The sequence below is a fragment of the Silurus meridionalis genome, chromosome 24, assembly GCF_014805685.1.
Source record: "Silurus meridionalis isolate SWU-2019-XX chromosome 24, ASM1480568v1, whole genome shotgun sequence".
NCBI lineage: Eukaryota > Metazoa > Chordata > Actinopteri > Siluriformes > Siluridae > Silurus > Silurus meridionalis.
Window position 1 is genome coordinate 8,793,492 of NC_060907.1, and position 20,105 is coordinate 8,813,596.

General features: G+C 39.0%; 2 protein-coding genes across 6 annotated transcripts in view; one reads left to right on the plus strand and one right to left on the minus strand.

The window, feature by feature from the left end:
- ubac2 (UBA domain containing 2) overlaps window positions 1–20,105 on the plus strand; it is a 39,301-nt gene that overhangs the window by 6,190 nt on the left and 13,006 nt on the right. For all 3 annotated transcript variants that reach the window (XM_046837535.1, XM_046837534.1, XM_046837533.1), the window contains exons 4-7: window positions 2,308–2,414; window positions 13,359–13,482; window positions 13,854–13,901; window positions 18,100–18,357. In XM_046837535.1, coding sequence (XP_046693491.1) covers window positions 2,308–2,414; window positions 13,359–13,482; window positions 13,854–13,901; window positions 18,100–18,357 — 537 coding nt within the window. The remainder of the gene's footprint in view (window positions 1–2,307; window positions 2,415–13,358; window positions 13,483–13,853; window positions 13,902–18,099; window positions 18,358–20,105) is intronic.
- gpr183b (G protein-coupled receptor 183b) lies at window positions 6,155–9,079 on the minus strand. 3 transcript variants are annotated; one of them, XM_046837530.1, is made up of 3 exons: window positions 8,887–9,078; window positions 8,468–8,641; window positions 6,155–7,607 (listed from the first exon to the last, which is right to left on the minus strand). In XM_046837530.1, exon 3 carries the CDS (start codon window positions 7,583–7,585, stop codon window positions 6,527–6,529), a length of 1,059 nt encoding a protein of 352 aa, XP_046693486.1. In that variant the 5' UTR covers window positions 7,586–7,607; window positions 8,468–8,641; window positions 8,887–9,078; the 3' UTR covers window positions 6,155–6,526. The 3 variants fall into 3 exon arrangements, with proteins under 3 accessions (XP_046693486.1, XP_046693488.1, XP_046693487.1); XM_046837532.1 differs by lacking the exon at window positions 8,468–8,641 and having other exon boundaries at window positions 8,887–9,079; XM_046837531.1 differs by lacking the exon at window positions 8,887–9,078 and having other exon boundaries at window positions 8,468–8,871.

Consider the following 20,105-nt stretch of genomic DNA (forward strand, 5'->3'; position numbering starts at 1 on the left):
ACTCTGTCACACAGTCACACACACGCTTTACTCTCAGTCACACGCTTTACTCTCAGTCACACACTCACACATGCTTTACTCTCAGTCACACACTCACACACGCTTTACTCTCAGTCACACACGCTTTACTCTCAGTCACACACACTGCACGCTTTACTCTGTCACACACGCTTTATTCTCAGTCACACACACACTTGCACGCTTTACTCTCAGTCACACACACTGCACGCTTTACTCTGTCACACACGCTTTATTCTCAGTCACACAGTCACACGCTTTTACTCAGTCACACACTCACACATGCTTTACTCTCAGTCACACACTCACACATGCTTTACTCTCAGTCACACACTCACACGCTTTACTCTCAGTCACACACGCTTTACTCTCATTCACACACTCACACATGCTTTACTCTCAGTCACACACTCGCACACGCTTTACTCTCAGTCACACAGTCACACACGCTTTACTCTTAGTCACACACGCTTTACTCTCAGTCACACACTCACACGCTTTACTCTCATTCACACACTCACATGCTTTACTCTCAGTCACACACTCACACGCTTTACTCTCAGTCACACACTCACACATGCTTTACTCTCAGTCACACGCTTTACTCTCAGTCACACACTCACATGCTTTACTCTCAGTCACACACTCACACACGCTTTACTCTCAGTCACACACGCTTTACTCTCAGTCACACACTCACATGCTTTACTCTCAGTCACACGCTTTACTCTCAGTCACACACTCACACATGCTTTACTCTTAGTCACACACGCTTTACTCTCAGTCACACACTCACACACGCTTTACTCTCAGTCACACACTCACACATGCTTTACTCTCAGTCACACGCTTTACTCTCAGTCACACACTCACATGCTTTACTCTCAGTCACACACTCACACGCTTTACTCTCAGTCACACACGCTTTACTCTCAGTCACACACTCGCACACGCTTTACTCTCAGTCACACACACATGCTTTACTCTCAGTCACACAGTCACACGCTTTACTCTCAGTCACACACTCGCACACGCTTTACTCTCAGTCACACACACTCACATGCTTTACTTTCAGTCACACAGTCACACACGCTTTACTCTCAGTCACACATGCTTTACTCTCAGTCACACACACTCACACGCTTTACTCTCAGTCACACACTCACACGCTTTACTCTGTCACACACACTTTACTCTCAGTCTCACACTCACACAAACTTTACTCTTAGTTACACACTCTAGCATACACTCGCACATGCTTTACTCTCAGTCACACACACTCACATGCTTTACTTTCAGTCACACACTCGCACACGCTTTACTCTCAGTCACACACACTCACATGCTTTACTCTCAGTCACACAGTCACACACGCTTTACTCTCAGTCACACACACTTTACTCTCAGTCACACACTCACACGCTTTACTCTCAGTCACACACACTCACACGCTTTACTCTGTCACACACACTTTACTCTCAGTCTCACACTCACACAAACTTTACTCTTAGTTACACACTCTAGCATACACTCACACATGCTTTACTTTCAGTCACACACCCACATACACGGTTACACTCTTACATATGCTGACATGCTTAGATACGCTCACATACTCACACATGCTTACCTGTGCCCACATACTTTTACATTCTCTAACAAACTCACACATACACTCACACACTCTGACATAAGCTCGCATACTCTCACACACTCATGTAGGCTCAGATACGCTTTACTCTTATACACTGTCACATATGCTCAGGTACTCCTACACACTTTTACATGTGCTTTACTCTCATACACTCACACACTCTTACATAATCTCACACGTGCTTTATTTTAATACACTCACACACTCTTACATACATCCACACACTCTCACATACACAACTTTCACAGCATTCACAGCTTTTTCAGTGCTGTCATCTCTATTTCTCTCTCTCTCTCTCTCTCTCTCTCTCTCTCTCTCTCAACTTTTCTTATCAGTATTCATTTTTTTTATCATTTATTATTAGACAGTATAACTAGTTCTGCTCTATTAAAAGCTAAGTTATATCATATGACCAGACAGGTCAAACTATATAAAAGCCAGTGTCCCCAGTTTACCTGATAACTGTGGGATAAGATAATTGCAGGATTGGGGGCATTTGTAATAATCATATTATTAAGAACTGGATTTAATGTTTTGAACTAATAAACTAAAATGTTTAAAAAACTGTTTAAAACTAATTTCAGAATTTCTTTGAAACTGACGTGCACACTTGTGTTCTTGCTTGTTGATGTTAGTCTTTCCTGTTTGGAACCTGGGTTCTGTCTGGATTTCTGGACATCCTGTTGGCTGAGGCCATTCACTTCCTGTTTGAGCTCCAGGTAGACGTGCTGCCAGCCGGACTGTAAGTCAACAATCCATTTGATTCGTCACAGCGATTAAAACTCTACCAGCTTTTTTATTTTATGCATGTGTAATATACGGAAGTTCTAAAAGGCCATGCATTATAATATCGTTTTCTTTCTTGTCTTCTCGTGATCACGACATAAACTTCTTGTGATCGTGGACACTACCGCAAATGGTTACAGTTATTATCCATGATGCTGCGACGGCGTTGCCTTTAGAACATGCCCTTATGCCGAGTACACAGAAAAATTAATTACTGATCACCAGGAATGTTCTAGATGTAGCATCATGAATAAGACGAGGACGACTTTTGTTATTTCGAGATCACAAGACAAATAAGTCGTGATCACGAGAAAACTAGAAAGCAAAAAAAATATAGTGCATGGCCTCTTAAGACTTCCGTAGTAATAAAATGCGTGGCTAGTAAATATTTCGCATCCTTATTTATTAGAAACGTGCAAAAACGTGCAGGTTTGTGTCTCGACCACCTGAGTGCGCTCTTGTGCACAGAGAGAGCAGTAGCTTTCTGTACATTACTCTCAAGAAGATTCTAGAACTGATTATTTCCTTTTGATAAAATCGTGGCTCTTCCATTTTGTCAAAATCTCCTTCTGCATACACATTTACTCAGAACTTTACCCCACAGTATGTACTTTTTTTTTAGATATTAAGCCTGGAAATATAATAAGGGCAATACAGTGCGACACAGAGTGAATGGAACAACATTGGCGTCACATTTGACCACAAAACAAGCATTGTAACTGAAATAGCTCACCACACCTGAGGTATATATTTATTTTAATTATTTACAAATTATTAAAGTTTCCATAATGTGGGTATTTTTGATACGTATTTTCCGCTTCATCTGTGTGAAATGAGCCGTTTTCTTTGCTGGTTTGGACATTTTCAACGTTTGCATGTGTTTTAAGTTTATCAGCACATTTGCGCACTAGTGTGGTGTTTGTCTCTTAGGTTCGATGTTTAAATTTTTTTTTGTCCATCTTATTGTTCAAAGAAAAGAAAATAGATAAATAACAAATATGCATTGTTTTTAAACTATACTAGTATATATGGAAGGAAATTTGCACATACCACAGGCTGATGATGACATTATTATTATTATTTCGATTTATTATAGTTTAGTTATAATAGTTTCAACTTTCCGTTATCGTGCACAAGTATCTAAAGATAGCATCTGAAGTGCTTATCATATAGCGGTTTTACATATTATTTCCTTTCCCTGCCTCCTCACTGATGATTTTTATCAGGGCATATGATGCTGCACTTGCCATTTAAATTCTACGTTATACACCGACTTCTTAGAACCAAACGTGCCGAAACCACGTTAGAGGCAAAGGGAAGTAAATCTGTAAGTAAGTTTATCTGTACACTTGTTCAGTCTGTTGCAACTCAATATGATTATCTTCAGTTAGTGCAACATTTTGAGGAAAACTTCCCAAAAACTGGGTAATGTATAGTTTTAAGACAGATGTGTAAGATCACAGATGTGTAAGAACATGCTCTAAACAGCTGTATAAAAATATGCATCAAATCAATAGCCGTGCCATTACGTGTACAGAAAGTTTTAGATCAATGGTAAAGGACAGAAGGTCACAGGTTCAAGCCCCTTCATTACAATTGTTGTGCCTTCGAGCAAGACTGTGGAATGAACTTCCCCTAGATGTCCATACAGTGGCATCCCTGACTATCTTCAAGCGACGGTTGAAGACGTCATGATGAAACACTTAAATTGGCACTTTCCAAGTTTGCTTTGTAGAATTCAAGGGTTATATTTATATTAAGTTTGTAATCTTGCGTACCAATGTAGTTTTATTCATTGCTAGAGACTCAAAGCACTTTGTACATCGCTCAGGATAAGGGCGTCTGCTAAATGCTGCAAATGCAAATGCAAAGACTCTTAACCTACTCTGTGCAAGAGGTGCTATATCATGACTGACCCCAGTTTCTGAACAAGATGGATATGTGATTAAAGATTTTTACAGTGTTGTAGTGTGTATGTGTAGTGTGTAAAAGTATCTCTCTTCTTTGGGCAGTGGCAGCTCAGTAGATACGACATTGGACTTCTGAGTAATGAAAGATCATGAGTTCTAGTCTCAGCTGCCACTGCTGGGCCCTTGAGCAAGGTCCTTATCCATCAGCTGCACATCCGTATTAATGCCAAACGCAGTAAATGTAAGTGTACGTTAGGATTTACAAAGTCGAAACTGAATTTTCAAGTCTTGATTCTATTTGACTGATGGGTGTAGTCCAGGTAGGTGTAAAACAATTCCTCATAACACTTTAAAAGCCACGACAGAACATCACACAACGATATAGATGAAAATGTTTAAAAAACATTTTGGACTAATAAATATTTTATTCCCTGTCGGTCACGGATCACGGAACGTAAAACTTAAATCCGGTAGTTCTATGTGGAATCAGACATCGAGCACCACCGTATAATCAAAATGGCATGATCTTCGTTTTATATCGCCTCTGCGAAGATTCGACTGTGATGATTGGTAGTCAAATCAAGTTCAAAGCATCGAGTATTCACGTTTTTTTTTATTTTTTTTTTTACTTCAGTTGGTTCATTCATCATCTAGCTTTTCTCCATCTAGTTAATATGAGTAACTATGTGCTTTTCAAAAACATACAAGAGAAAAAAAATAGGAGGTTATCACATGTCTTCTTTTGCCAGTGTTATTCAAAGCACAAAATCTTCAGATGCTTGTTATAAAACCTCGTCTTCTACTAGATTGTGTTTTATCTCCGTTGCTGTAATTTGTATTATATTATTTATCATTTGCTCAAATGGCTCCAGAGTGGAAAAGGCAGGCAATGAAAGGAAAATGATTAGATGTTAGACAAACGAACACAACAAACTTGGATCTGTGTCTTTAACTTTCAGCTGATTTGGGTCTAAGAATATGTAAGTTTTACTAGATTGGAAACTCTAAAATATATGCGGTTGAGGGATGTATATTCCTCCAGAAAGTACAATATTCAAGTGAATTTTTGTGCTAAAACCTTTGAGAATATTGTACTTTCTGGAGACCTTCGCACATTTTTTTTTTTCTTTTCATTTGGAATGGCTATGCTACAGCACCTTCTACTGGACGCACCATCTGCCCTCATTTAAGCAGACCACGCCCATTTTAGTGCCTTATACATACACAATAAATGCATCTTATATACATATTATTTACATTTACACATATATTGATATTGAAGTCCACAGCTCCTGTAGTCTTAATTTAATATGATCTGCTTTTAAATTCACTATTGCACTACATCTGCTTTGACATTCTGCACTACCATTTCATTATTCTGTAGAAATGATTCTCACTTCTCCATGAACCTTCACTCTAAAAAGTAATCCATTCTACAGGAATATTTTACAACAGGAAGTAGGATAATGTAGTTGTTACCATAGTTGCTTTATAATTGTAATCCTAGTCTAACCAGATCATATCAGATAAATTCACATTCTCTTGAGATCTCTGGAGATACACAATGTTTCCTATAAAATGCCCCTAGGTAAGGGATTAGATTCTGTGTTAAAGAATGTGTTGGCAAGCATTTTGTTAAGAAAGGGTTCTTTTGTGTGTGTGAGATTTTTTTTCTAGTATGGAGACATTTCAGGAAGTGGTGTTTTGTATTGCATCAGACCCTTACCAACGTTTAACCAAATGCTGACTGATTCTCACTTTCCAAAAAAGAAAAATGCCAATGAGGTTCAAACGCATCATTTATATTTTCCATCAAGACTGATTCAGGGTTCTGCCTCCCTGAAGACCAATTTACTTAAAGAAAAGCTTCTTTTATACTGGTAATGTGATTTCCCTTAGTGGGACAGAGCCTGAAGTGTATGTAGCAAACTTTGAGACCTTAAACAGACACAAACACTCTACAATATGAGGTTATAATAAAGTTTTCCTTGAAGGTGTGGCATATCCGCATGAGAACTTGTCTTGGCGTGTGGCAAATCGTCATGTAAACTGTGGCTTCAGAAATTTGTAATACAGTCCAAAAAAAACATGGTCACAGTTGTTACTGACATATGTCCAGAAAATATATCCTTCGGTTCAGAAATAGATTCACGAACTTCTAACCTTGGTGGTCAGAACCCGGTGTTTTGTTGTTGCGGGATAAATGGATTTTCTGTTCATGAGCTCCGGAGCTGTCAGGGGAGCTGTGTGCTGCACTGGAAATTGAAGGGCTGACCTGGCGCTTCAGCAGCCTCAGCACTTTCTTTTTGTAGCCACTGCATGCAAAAAAGTACACAAACGGGTCAAGGCATGAGTTAAAGTTCATGAGGCACACGGTGACATGCAATGAGATTTGGAAGGAGTGCAGCTCTGTGCAGTCAGGCTCATATAAAAGCTTCCGGATCATGTACTGCAGCAGGTTCACGTGGTACGGGGTGAAACATACGACAAACACCAGCACCACACCAGAAATCACCGACCGTGCCTTATGAGTCCTTCCAGATCGCTCAGTCAGGCGGTTGGACTTGGCAGCTAGCCACAGTCTTTGCGAGATTGCTGAGTAACAAATGAGGATTGTTCCCAGCGGGATTCCGTAGCCCAAAACCACAGCACCAATTAAAATATATGGCAAACCTTCGACAGAGTTTTCAAAATTAGGGTACTCCATGCAAGTAATGGTGCCAGCTGGATCCAGATGAGTCATGGGTACGTTCAATAACGGCAGCGTCTGTGCCAACACCAGCACCCACATTAGCAAACAGATGACCTTCACATTCCGCATTTTCCGGGGCCAGACGAACCTTTTGCGCAGAGCTACGGCCACAAAGCGATCCACAGCAAGACAAGTCATGAAATTAACACCTGCGTAGCAGTTGACATAGAAAAGCAGTGTTATGGCCTTACATAGTGCCTCTCCCATCGGCCAGTGGAAGCTCAAGCCGTAGTAGATGGCCCGCAGCGGGAGTGACAGGCAGAAGAGTAAGTCTGACACTGCTAAGTTGGCTGAGTAAAGCATGCTGGGGTTGAGCTTGGTCAGCTTGGTGTAGATGACGTGCAGTGCCAGTGCATTTCCCACCAGCCCCAGTGGGCAGATGATGGAGTAGGCCAGAGGCATAAGCACACGTGCCACTGAAGCGTGGGAGTACAAGCCGGTGCAGTTCACTGTTCCATGCATCATCACAGGTCGATAAATACAGATCCTAAAAGCAGAAATGGAAATTTGCATTGTAAGTTCTACAGAATTTAGAAAAAAAACCAACAGCAAGGCAACACAATTACTTTCAGTCTATTTTTGTAAAAAAACACCTGGGGAGCCACAAAACCACCAGATTGTAAAAACAGGCTTCCTTTAAGGTTCCTCGAGTGATTAAGAGGTTCTATTTCGAATTATCTTGTCATAGAAAAACTCGACACTGAACTTTTAAGAGTTTCTCCAAATTAACCAGACTGAAGAACTTATTAAGAAGCGCATTACAATTTCAGACTTTATTCTGATCTACACTCCCGAATGCTATTTTAGAAAGAGGTTCTATTTGTTTCTTAAAAACGTAACTTTTCTAAACAAAATTTAAATAATAACACATCAAGATTATTTCAATTTTTTGGGGGAGTGTGTTTAATCAGCTACAGTTGCATCCTCGTGTCAACATCAAGCCATCGGACTGAATTCGTTGCTGAAACAGAGAATTTATCCAGAACCTGAGCATAACAGGATTGAAAAATGGCTCCCGAAGAAAAGTAAGTAAGTTGTAGTATGTAGCAGTACAAAGCTCAGAGTGTCTAAAAAATAGTAATAGGCTTATAAAAAAAAAAAAAAGATATGCAACAGTTTTGAGGACACTCAAAAAAAAAAAAAAAAAGTCACCAACATTTTCCAGCATGCAGAAATATCAGTACTAAATGAATCTACAGTAACAAAACAGCGAAACAAACAGAAAATCAAAGCTAATCAAAAGACTGGCACAAGGCAGAATGCTAAAAAAACAACTCTTCTGGAAGACACAAAATCAGCAGAATAAATACAGCAGAGACTTTGTAGAAACCTTTAATTTTTTTTTACCTTGATTAATTGTCTCTGTACGGCAAGCCCAAAGTGCTGTATCTTCAGGAATGTGTCTCATAAAAACTGCTACAAGGGTTTCACTGACGCCAACCAGTGTGTGGTGTTTCCCCCTGGTGTAGTCTTTTTACTCTTGGCAACAATTTATTTACACGTGTGTGCTAGTAACAGTAACTAGAAAATTAAAAAAAAGATTCTCATGATTAATAGATAACGCTTGAGTTATTCACACATTTGAATGACCACAAACACTCATGATAGATGCAGGTGTTGTGTTTTTCTAGCTTTTTTTTGGTCAGGTTTTCTATAACTTAGGCATTAGTATGATATATATTTTTGTCCTACTTCTACATTTGAAACATTTTCGTGCCCCCCTACATTACAACATTAGAAATCAATCTTCAAAATCACATACATACCCAACAGTTGAGCAGCAGCTTGTTTCATTGATTTGGCAACACAAGAGTTGCTCGTATACCTCGAGGCAAGACACACCTCTCGCTTTCTTACACTATCTACATGCATATGTGTCCTCTACTTTCTCAACTATTTCAACTACCTCTCCAAATAACTCAACTCTGAAGCAGATTGAAGCTCTACAGAGGAAAAAAAAAACAGAACTTCCTTTAGACGTTTTACTAATTTTTTCCCCTTTGCACCTCTATTTGTGTATCATGATTAAGGCTGAGAGAGAAGTGAAACTGAGACTCAGACAGTTTGACATTAAGATGGACTTAAATCTAAATAACATATTAGATCTAATTAGATATTAGATTTGAATTTGTTTACAGGTAGCCACGATAAGATAAAAAACACAAGATGTGATTTCTTTATTTTGTAGGACAAGGTAGGGAAATGTCTACACAAGTGACACAAGTTCACCAGTCACTTTCTATAAAGAGACATTTAATTAGTATTAATTGTAAAAGTCTTTGTGTCAGTAGACACCAGACTGAAGTTATTTACTGTTTAACCACGTTCGAGTGAAAACAGTTACTGTTTCTCGGCTATCACTGACGTGATGGGAAACAAAGACACAATTGTCTTCAAGCTGCATAGTATGTTTTACTAATAAATAGCAAACTGTCCTTGTCAAATTGCTGTTTAAAAGGGAAGTTCGTGGCAGTAACGGAATCGCACCACATGTCCATCATGACGGGATCACATAACTGATGGATGGCATTCTTTGCAGAGTTAGTCTACTCTACTGAGAAGGATTTTATACTAGATTTAGAAGCGTAGATGAGATTTTGCTCATTCAGTGATGAGAGGATCACCGTGGTTGGGCGGAGAGGTGACAATTCTGGCAGAACCCAAATGCGTGTGGTGTAATATTAAACAAAAGAATATAATGCAATATAATACAATCTTGTATAATTTAATATATATTTCGGGGTCCCGTGTACCCTGGTTTAATTGGTATCATTTGGCACAGATTTCAGTTCACTCAATTGTTCCTCTGTGTGGTTCTCACTCTTGTTTACTCACCATGTGAAAGTCACATTTCTTAGTGTTTCCTCTGTATGTTGTTGTGCGTATTCTCTAGTGAGTTGAATCAGTTGATCCTTGGTCATAGGAAATAAGGCAACGTTTAAAACCAGGGCTTGGTTCATGTGCCACGCATCTCCTTACTTGAGTTGTAAATACCAGTTCTGCTGTTCTTTTGACCACAATATGCTAATGTTCCTCATTTTGCCCTTTTGCAATTCAAAATTGACATCAACAGACCGTCAAGCCTGTACTTTCATATCGTATTTCACTCCTGGACGTTGTCGAAATCAACTTCTTTTTTTTTTTTTTACAGCACGTCTTGTCAGTGCCGTTAAAAAGAGCAAAAAAAAAAAAAAAAACAAAGAACAACAGAGCTGTTGTTCCCATGTGTGTGGTTTGTACCTACATTTGACCTGCGCCAGAGCCGTTTGGTGGCAGATAGTTGGTGTTGGTAAAATAACCTGTGGTTTTGTCACTTTCTGAATAATAATGTGTATTCAAAAGAAAAGGGAGTGACCTTTTATCACACATATACAAGTGTGACTGTTCATATCAAGAGTGAGAAAGCTTATAATAAACACCTAAACTAAAAAGGAAATTTGATTGACATTCGTTTTTTTAAAAGAAAAATGGAGCGAACGATGAATTAAAGCACCTGAAAGCTGTGATACACAGCATAGCCAACTAGCAAAGCAGTGCCACGATAACAAAAACCTCAGTAGTTTCATTCAATGTTCACAAAAAATTCGCTTGTGAAAAAATTAAAAAAGATGAAGCGTTAATTAATAATCTTCTTTGAAGTTCTTATTTAGTAACGTTAGCATATCTAATCAAACACTGTACAATATTCACTAATGTGACAAGATACAGTAATAGCACGTCAAATGTCATCTCTCTGGTGGTCTCTATTTGACTTTTCTCGATCCATAAATGATTTATTAAAACCGAGCTAAACTCGATGATAAGGTAACATACTGTGTAAACAAGTTATTAATGTTGCTACTTGTAGCTAATATCAGCTGTAGTAGTGAAAGTGACGAGTAAGCTAGCTAATATTAGGCTTACTACTATACTGTGTAAACATGCGGCTGACATCACTAGCAAACAACTTTATTATCTATTTTTGCCAGGTTATTATAACATAGCGAGATAATACTAGACCAGGGGTCACCAACATTGTTGCCAGGTTACCAGGTTGCCCGCAAGGACCACGAGTCGCCCGTGGTCCTTTTCTAAAAATAGCTCACCATAGCGCCACTTACTAGTGAGCTGCATCTAATTTCTATTGTTGCTATTCATTTTTAAATCACACTTACATTGGTGTAAAATGACAATATTAAAATATAGATGACTAAATATAGATGACTATCATCAATTATTAATAATAACATATAATTAAAGGTAATTTTAGAAAATGTGTTATTTCAGAAGTGTGTATCAAACTGGTAGCCCTTCACATTACAGGTAGTCGTTGACTTACGACCACGATTGGGACCGGCAGACCGATTGTGGTCGTAAGTTGCATAGGTCGTAAGTCGACGACTACCTGTAATTTCAAAAAGGTTGGTGACCCCTGTACTAGACTAATTATGATGTTATGTAACACTTAGGAGCATGTTCATATAATAGGTTAACTATTATACTGTGTAATTTGGAAAAATTAGAAAACACTAAACTGGTGATTATACTGTGTTAGAAGTAAGCTATTTACCTTAAGGCTAAACTATATATTGTGGAAAATAATACAAAAAAGCTACACTATATGGACAAAAGTATTGGAACGCCTGACTTTTCCAGCCATATGTGGTTCTTTCCCAAGCTTTTAGCACAAAGTTGTAGGCACACAATTATATAGGATGTCTTTGGATGCGTTAGCATAAAATGTTCCATTCACTTGAATTAGCCAAGAAATGGCCCCTATGCACAAAGCATATGTGAACATATACCGTATTTTTCGGACTATAAGACGCTACTTTTTTCCCACATTTTGAACCCCGCGGCTTAAACAACGAAGTGGCAAATTTATGGATTTTTCCAATGTTTTTTCCGGTTTCACAAACTTCAAGCCAAAAAACTGAGCGAAATAACATTAGACCAATGAAATTTCCGAACGGAAACGAAAAAACGCACCTCACCTGTGTTCTGAGCTGCACGGCATCGGGAGAAAAAACTTCCACCGATGGTGATTTTTAAACGCATGACGATGCCAAAACTCCCGAGAGAAATAGTTGTGAAAGGAAGGAGGAAGACAGTGAACAATGACTTTCTTGGTAGGCTACTGTTTAGATACAAGCCTAGCGCGTTGAGTCAGGGTGAAGGGAGAGCTCGCTAACTCCAGTTGCAACAGAAATCATATAAGCACAGACAGGTTTCCAAAACTCATGCTTTTTTATTTTTCTTGGCAACAGTGTTACGGGTTAGTCAAAGAAACTTAGAAATGAGCATCAGAAAATAATAAGGACATATTCCTCGGTCTTGCACACATGCAGTAATACCGGACAAATGTGGCAGCAGGCTATTCCCAAAATACCGCTCTGCTCTTAAAGGAGCCACAACATATTTCACCCGTTACACCATGTAACAGACACTGTCTTTCGGTGTAGACAGGTGCGGCTTATTTATGTTTAAAATAAAAATATTTGTAAAATTCAGTGGGTGCGGCTTATATATGGGTGCGCTTAATAGTCCTGAAATTATGGTACATGGTTTGCATGGGTTGAAGTTGAAGATCTCGCATAATTTGCTATAGAGCTCTGACCTCAACGCTTCTGAACACCTTTGGGATGAATTTGAATGCTGACTGCACCCCGTGCCTCCTCACCCTACATCAGTACCTCCAAATTTCCACAAACACACTCAAAACCGAGTGGAACATCTTCCCAGAATTGTTGTTATATGTTAGCGGTTGTTATAACAACAAATGGTGACTAAATGTAAAGTGGGATGCTTAAAAAGGACTTGGGAGAAGAAATCTTACGGGTCCACAAGCTTATGTCTATATAGTGTACATAATCCAGGCCATATACTGTGTATGCAGAGTTGCTAAAAAAGGTAGCTAACATGATGCTGTGTGAACAAGGTATTTAAATCTTTAGCTAACATTAGGGTAGATGCTATAAACAAGAAGCTGTGCTCATTTGCATGACATGCTGTTACTATAATAATGTGTAAAAAAATTGCTTTGGTCACTAGCAAGCTACAATGTTGTTGAGCAATTAGTGAGTATTAGTGAATATAACATAACATTATTATGTTGAGTAGTACCTCAAGGTCACCAAGAAGGAAAAAAAACAGCTAAGTGGCTACAAATAACATGCATTTTTATTTAGACTGAGGTGTGATTTCTTTCTTTCTTTCTTGTTAACTCTTTCACTCTGTCTTTTTTTTATTTCTCTTTCAGGCTGGGTCCAGTATTTGCCCTCTTCGTGCCTTTCTACTGCTCCATCCCTCGAGTGCAGGTCACCCAGTTACTGCGATACGCCTCGATCAGCAACAAGACTCTCGTGTACATCGTGGGTCTGCAGGTCAGCATTGTGATCTTCTGGAAAGACTTTATTTTTAGGATGCATCGATACCAATAATGAGATTTGGTTTAATAATATTGATATTGATCATGAATATACTCTCTGATACGGCGTCTCCGAGTAGCTGACCACACACTCTCGATTAAACACAAAAACGAAACAAAAGAAACTGTTTCAAGACGCCCCTGATCGATAAATATTTAGTAGATTACTACTTGTACTCATTTCATTATCGCCATTATCAAATACAAAATGACTCCTACTCGTTTGTGGTTTGAAAAAACAAATGCTGTCGATGCATTCCGATTGTGTTCAATGTTAACATCACATGTAATAATAATCACCTCAATTATTGTCTTTGTCTCTATCAGTTGCTGACCTCTAGCGCTAGCATGTGGGTTGTGTCTTTTAGCGGATTGGTAAGTAAAAAAAAAGAAAAAATCGAATGCTTTGAAAAATTTCTCACCTGTCAAAAAATTTCTCACCAAACTGTTTGTTATCTGTAATCTGTAGTCTGTTTTTCTCCCTGCTTTGCACTTGCAGTATTTCTGATCAAACCGATAGTTCGGGTTAGCATAATTTAAAATCTTCCCACCAGCAGTCGACATCATCGGTTTGTTTTTACAGATGTTCCTTCATACAAGTAATGAACGCTGTTATGTTGTTAAAGATGTTAATAGTGAAGTAATCATAGTGATGTCAATAGTGAAGAAGCCTACCACAACCGTCAAAACCAAGAACCAATAGGAGCGTCAAACCTTATGATGCAATTAGCACGACAACTTCAAACCACCTCAAAAAAATGTGGAAACGAATCAGGTGGACAGCAAAAAGAGAAACTTATTGAGTTCTGGAGGGAAAAGGGGTGTTTGTATGACATTTTTAATGCATGTCAGGAACAAAATGAATGCTACAGATTAGTTTTTTTGCTGCTTAGCTACCATTAGTTATAGAACGCCGCTCTGAACATGTCATGAATTGATGGCGTAAAATTTTGGACGAGTTTTTTTTCTCGTGCGTGTCAGTGTTTTACTGTCGTACAGTCTGACAACTGAGATCGTACAGTGTGACACAGGGATCATGTCCGTACAGTCTGCTGTACTACTAGAAGTGTAATGGGACACTTGTTTATAAGGAACAGTTTCGGTACAGGACTTTTGGTTCGCTGCACATGTGTATCGAATTCAATTCTTGTTTTTTATGTGCGGAACATAAAATGTAAGTTCCCTCATGAGCATATTAGGTGTCAGACCGCATGTTTGTTTAGTGTCTGCCTCACACTCGCAAAAATTATCTAAAAATAGCATTTAATAAATCAAATTAACGCAATACATTTTTTTCATTATATTCATTAAATTGAGTATATATATACATATCACCAGATTTTCCTAAAAACATTGTTAATAACGTGTTCGATTTTGCACAACAAAATTTCAGATTTCTTACATGTGCACTACAAATCGTTTTTTCCAGTACGGCTCGAGTGGCGCATTTTAATCAATATAATGAAAAGGGTATTGGAATTAATTTCATTTATTACATTTTATTCTATTTTTATATATTTTATTTTTTATTTAAACCAAGTAGGCCTTTTATTTAAAATTGTTAAAAAAAAAAAAAAAAAAACTTAAACTACAGAAGGATATTCCGGACAATTTTCCAAAAGGAATTGCACATTGTATTTTAAACAATGGAGGTAGTCTGTAAATTTGTGGAGAACATTATGATGCTCCTGCAGCAAGTTGATGACAGTTCATACTCTACAGATTTCCTCTTACTCAGCGCTTTTCACAACAGACATCGTCTCAAAGCTTTACAGAATTTAACAGTGAAGGTGAACGATGTGTGTTTATCCCTGATGAGCAGCCATGGTGACTGTGGCAAGAAAAAACTCCCCTAGATGGTATGAGGAAGAAACCTTCAGAGGAACCAGACTCAAAAGGGGAACCCATCCTCATTTGGGTGATATCAAGAGTGTGATTATAATCTTTAATCAATACAGAACACTGGAGACTGAGAACTGACATGAGCACTGAAATGTAAGATTATGAGTAATGATCTTTCTACAGTCTTCTACAGAAGCCAATTAGTTTTGGACTGGAGTAAAGTTTTGGAGTTTGTGGCCTTGACCTAAGTGGCTAACAGGCTTTTTGCGAGAGACTCTTGATGTCCTCCACAATTTCACAGACTACCTCTCTTTTTCAGAACATTTCGCAAAATCGTCTATTACTGTAATTTCCCTTCTTGGCCGTCACTTCCCAATACAAACACTTCCAATAATAGAGTCCCACCCCTGACACTTGATTGACAGCTTTCAGTGCAAGGCATCAGAAATTCGAATGCAAAAGTAATTGCGAATCTATTTGAGTTTTGGCAGGCTGCATACGTGAGACAGAGGCAGTGAAAAAGCAGACGTGGTAATTAATATTGCTATTTATATATCACATGGTTATTACTCGTAAGACACGGGTTGCAAATGGACATTGCTTTTCCATGCGAAATTTGGTAATCGCTGTGCGTTCGCAAAACACAAATGGTAATGCAACATTTGCAATTGCGTTTGGATCGTGTCACAATTTGTTATGCAATTTGCCAATAATACAGATTGTCCGGAATATCCTTCAATAGTAAACCGTTGTTCACAAATGTTTATAATAAATGACGTTAATGAAAAAAAAGATTTAATGTTTTACATTTATTCCCTCTAACTGTACCGAAATTGAACCGCACTGTGACTTGAAAATTGAGGTACGTACTGAACCGTGAATTTAGTGTACCAATACACCCCTATGTACTACAGTTATAGATACTGACTACAGTAACATGGTGACGTTGTGTGTTCAGGTCTCAGGCGTTCTGTACTACAGTAACATGGTGACGTTGTGTGTTCAGGTCTCAGGCGTTCTGTACTATAGTAACATGGTGATGTGTGTTCAGGTCTCAGGCGTTCTGTACTATAGTAACATGGTGACGTGTGTTCAGGTCTCATGCGTTCTGTACTACAGTAACATGGTGATGTTGTGTGTTCAGGTCTCAGGCATTCTGTACTACAGTAACATGGTGATGTGTGTTCAGGTCTCAGGCATTCTGTACTACAGTAACATGGTGATGTGTGTTCAGGTCTCAGGCGTTCTGTACTACAGTAACATGGTGATGTGTGTTCAGGTCTCAGGCATTCTGTACTACAGTAACATGGTGATGTGTGTTCAGGTCTCAGGCGTTCTGTACTACAGTAACATGGTGATGTGTGTTTAGGTCTCAGGCGTTCTGTACTACAGTAACATGGTGATGTGTGTTTAGGTCTCAGGCGTTCTGTACTATAGTAACATGGTGATGTGTGTTCAGGTCTCATGCGTTCTGTACTACAGTAACATGGTGACGTTGTTTGTTCAGGTCTCAGGCGTTCTGTACTATAGTAACATGGTGATGTGTGGTCAGGTCTCAGGCATTCTGTACTACAGTAACATGGTGATGTGTGTTCAGGTCTCAGGCGTTCTGTACTATAGTAACATGGTGATGTGTGTTCAGGTCTCAGGCGTTCTGTACTACAGTAACATGGTGATGTGTGTTTAGGTCTCAGGTGTTCTGTACTACAGTAACATGGTGATGTGTGTTTAGGTCTCAGGTGTTCTGTACTATAGTAACATGGTGATGTGTGTTCAGGTCTCAGGCGTTCTGTACTACAGTAACATGGTGATGTGTGTTTAGGTCTCAGGCGTTCTGTACTACAGTAACATGGTGATGTGTGTTTAGGTCTCAGGCGTTCTGTTCTACAGTAACATGGTGATGTGTGTTCAGGTCTCAGGCGTTCTGTACTACAGTAACATGGTGATGTGTGTTTAGGTCTCAGGCGTTCTGTACTACAGTAACATGGTGATGTGTGTTTAGGTCTCAGGCGTTCTGTACTATAGTAACATGGTGATGTGTGTTCAGGTCTCAGGCGTTCTGTACTACAGTAACATGGTGACGTTGTTTGTTCAGGTCTCAGGCGTTCTGTACTACAGTAACATGGTGATGTGTGTTCAGGTCTCAGGCGTTCTGTACTACAGTAACATGGTGATGTGTGTTCAGGTCTCAGGCGTTCTGTACTATAGTAACATGGTGATGTGTGGTCAGGTCTCAGGCATTCTGTACTACAGTAACATGGTGATGTGTGTTCAGGTCTCAGGCGTTCTGTACTATAGTAACATGGTGATGTGTGTTCAGGTCTCAGGAGTTCTGTACTACAGTAACATGGTGACGTTGTGTGTTCAGGTCTCAGGCGTTCTGTACTACAGTAACATGGTGACGTTGTGTGTTCAGGTCTCAGGCGTTCTGTACTATAGTAACATGGTGATGTGTGTTCAGGTCTCAGGCGTTCTGTACTACAGTAACATGGTGATGTGTGTTCAGGTCTCAGGCGTTCTGTACTACAGTAACATGGTGATGTGTGTTCAGGTCTCAGGCGTTCTGTACTACAGTAACATGGTGATGTGTGTTCAGGTCTCAGGCATGCTGTACTACAGTAACATGGTGATGTGTGTTCAGGTCTCAGGCATGCTGTACTACAGTAACATGGTGATGTGTGTTCAGGTCTCAGGCATGCTGTACTACAGTAACATGGTGATGTGTGTTCAGGTCTCAGGCATGCTGTACTACAGTAACATGGTGGCTCTCCAGCGGATCCTGTATGTTCCGCAGTGGCTGGCACGCTGCACTTCTCAGCTCTTGGAGCCTGTGTTTTTAGGCACAGAGCCGCGTGCTGACGCTCCAGTGGGGATGGGAGCCACATTGGATATCCAGCGACAGCAGCGAATGGACATGCTGGACCAACAGCTGCTGCTCTCACAGCTGGCCCAGCTCCGAAGAAACACCCAGCAGCCACCACCACAGCAGGTATCACTTCCATTTCCTGATGTTGCAAGTTCTGGAAAAGAATTTTCATCTATGATAATTCTAAAAATAACTAAAAATGAGGATACACTCTGCACTGAGCACTGCATTAGGAACACTTGTGTGTGTGGCAGCAGTGCAATGTGTAAATTAATACAGATAATGGCCACATATCAGTGTAACATTCAAATCAAACATCAGAAAGAGGAAAACATTTTTTCAATTATTTTGACTCCCTGGTGGCATAATTGTTGGTGCCAGGTGGACTGATTTAAGTATTTTAGAAACTTTTTCACAAACAGCAGTTCTTCATTCAGTCAGAAATATCTTGTTGATGCTGTCATCAACAAGGTGAGAAGAAAACGGCCATTGTGGTCCGAGCTGAAATGGATGAAGCACACAAACCATGTATTGTCAAAAGTATCCAAATTACTATGATTTATTATGGCTGTAATGTTCCTATTATCATTTTTGTCACAAGACTATTTGCTTAATCAACTCAGTTTATGTGACAGGAATGTTACTCTCAGCACACCGATCTAATAATGAAATTATATTAATGAGTCAAACACAGATTGATATTTATTAAAATTATCATGAGCCCAAAATCTTTTCAACGACTAAAAAAAAAAGAACGCAGGTGTTGTGGAAAGTTTGAATCAGTAGGTATTTTTCATCATTTATTTCTCTCAAAATGTTCTGCTTGCTGTTGAACTGATGCTGAACTGTATGTTCGTGCCGAGTAGATGACACCATGCACCAATCAAAACAAGTTCAAAGCAGAAATAAATAAAAAGGAACAACTGATTTCACAAAATATAGTTAGGCAAAAAAAAAAAAAAAAAAGATATCTGACTTGCAGCGAAGTTGAAGTAAAAGTCTCCCCAAATAGAAATACTTCAGTAAAGTACAGAAACGTAAAAAAAAAGCTACTTAAGTACAGTAACAGATTACTTCCTTACTGTACAGGAATGGAAATATCTGCTCTTTACAACAGAACAGATGCATAACCTTGAGGCAGGTTGAGTTCTGCATCGGGTTCCAAGAACAGGACTTTGATGCTGCAGATGAATAAAAAAATAAAAGAAAGAATTACCATCATCAAATCTTTCTTTTCAATACTGATAATCTTTTGCTCACTGTAACATCATCATATGTTTGCCTTAGTATTTTTTGTTGTTGCAAATTTGAGAATTTTATTTGATTATTAATGATTGATTTTTCGAAACGTCTGTCTTCTTGTGAGATGCCAATTTGTTTTTTTTAGTGTGTGTGTGTGTGTGTGTGTGTGTGTGTGTGCACGCATTTGTGTAAGATTTTGCTGATGTGTAATGTAATTGAGTGAATTTACCGGCACTCAGGTTCAGAAGACACACACACACACACACACACACACACACACACACACACACACACAGTACTGAAACACAACAACTCAAAAGGAGCTACTGCAATCATCAGTATGTCCTTGTTATTATCGTTTCATCAGCGTTCTAAACCACATGAGGGGAAATTCCAACTTGACCACAAGTGAACAGAAAGTTCACCTTCTTATCGATGAGAACAAACAGAAAATGACACTGATTCTCTGTATACACAATTATCAATGCGCTAAGATTTGCAGTATATAATGGACTTGTGTTTCAATAGTGTGCTGGTACCTTTGTACAGTAATGTAAAGTGAGTAAGTCCCCGAAAATGAAGCTTGGTTTCAAAGTCGGAGTTATACTATGGTTACCATGGTATGGTTG

Excerpts from the sequence above, each read along its gene's own strand:
- gpr183b (XM_046837532.1), bottom strand. The coding sequence starts at position 7,585 with ATGATGCATGGAACAGTGAACTGCACCGGCTTGTACTCCCACGCTTCA.